At 66.6% G+C, this 1,226-nt stretch overlaps 1 protein-coding gene across 1 annotated transcript in view; it reads left to right on the top strand.

Moving 5' to 3' along the window:
* Nucleotides 1–1,226, top strand: part of SSPO (SCO-spondin) — a 48,594-nt gene that overhangs the window by 16,293 nt on the left and 31,075 nt on the right. The window contains exons 31-33 of the mRNA XM_011365538.1: nucleotides 116–256; nucleotides 349–531; nucleotides 636–821. Of these exons, the coding sequence (XP_011363840.1) occupies nucleotides 116–256; nucleotides 349–531; nucleotides 636–821 (510 nt within the window). The remainder of the gene's footprint in view (nucleotides 1–115; nucleotides 257–348; nucleotides 532–635; nucleotides 822–1,226) is intronic.

Consider the following 1,226-nt stretch of genomic DNA (forward strand, 5'->3'; position numbering starts at 1 on the left):
AGACCCGTGAGTGCGATGGAGGAGGGCACGGCGGGCGGGGTGCAGAGGGGCTGCTGGCGGGCAGCCTGTGCCTGCAGGGGACCCCCCTCCCGACCCCCAGTCCGCTCTCTCTCAGAGCCCTGCCCTCAGGACAGCTGCCCCAATGCCACCTGCTCTGGAGAGCTGGTGTTCTGGCCCTGCGCCCCCTGCCCTTTGACCTGCGATGACATCTCAGGTCAGGTGGCGTGCCCCACTGACCGGCCTTGCAGCAGCCCAGGTGAGGGGGCTCTGGGCTCCGGGCTCAGGAGTGGCGGGCGTGCTTTCAAGGCCAGCCCTCTACAGGGAAGCCTCCCTCTGGGCCTTCCCCAGGCTGCTGGTGCCCTGCGGGGCAGGTGCTGGGCGATGAGGGCCGGTGTGTGTGGCCCAGACAGTGCCCCTGCCTGGTGGACGGTGCCCGCTACTGGCCTGGACAGCACGTCAAGGCCGACTGCCAGCTCTGCATCTGCCGAGACGGGCGGCCCCAGAGCTGCCGGCCCAACCCTGACTGTGCTGGTGCGTCCCACCCCCAGCCCTGCCCGGGGGTCCCCGGTTTCCTCCCAGACCGCCCAGCCAGGCGCCTGCCTTCCTCTGGGCCCTGACTCTTGGTCTTTTCTCAGTGAACTGTGGCTGGTCATCCTGGTCCCCCTGGGCTGAGTGCCTGGGCCCCTGTGGGAGCCGGGGCATTCAGTGGTCTTTCCGGAGCCCCAACAACCCCCGCCTCTCCGGCCAGGGTCGCCAGTGCTGGGGCATCTACCGCAAAGCCCGCAGGTACTCGACACCCACCCGAGACCTGCAGGGACCGGGCGCCTCTCCTTGTGCTCCCTGATAGGAAGCTGCCTGTGGGCCCTTTCTCACTCGGGGTGCTTCCACATTTCCCCCAAGGAGAAACCCCCACTCTGCACCCCATTAGTCTAAACCTCGGGACCCCCAGCACATCTTTGGGGACCCCTGGCCTTCTCCCACATTTGTTTTATGCTCCCTACGTCCTAAAGGGCTGAAGGGAGCTCTTGAATGCAACTCGACACGTCCCCGGGCGGGTACGGGTCTTTGGTTTGCACCCCGAGCCTCTGGAGGGACCTGCGTGAGGCTCGTGGAGGTGTAGCTGTATCTGCCTGCCCAGCCCCCTTGGGGATGGGTGACACTGGCCAAGGGCCCTTCCATGCTCCTCTCCTGGGCCAGTTGCAGATTCTCGGGTGCAGAAACAGGGT

The sequence above is a fragment of the Pteropus vampyrus genome, unplaced genomic scaffold, assembly GCF_000151845.1.
Source record: "Pteropus vampyrus isolate Shadow unplaced genomic scaffold, Pvam_2.0 Scaffold112, whole genome shotgun sequence".
In the NCBI taxonomy this organism is placed as follows: Eukaryota; Metazoa; Chordata; class Mammalia; order Chiroptera; family Pteropodidae; genus Pteropus; species Pteropus vampyrus.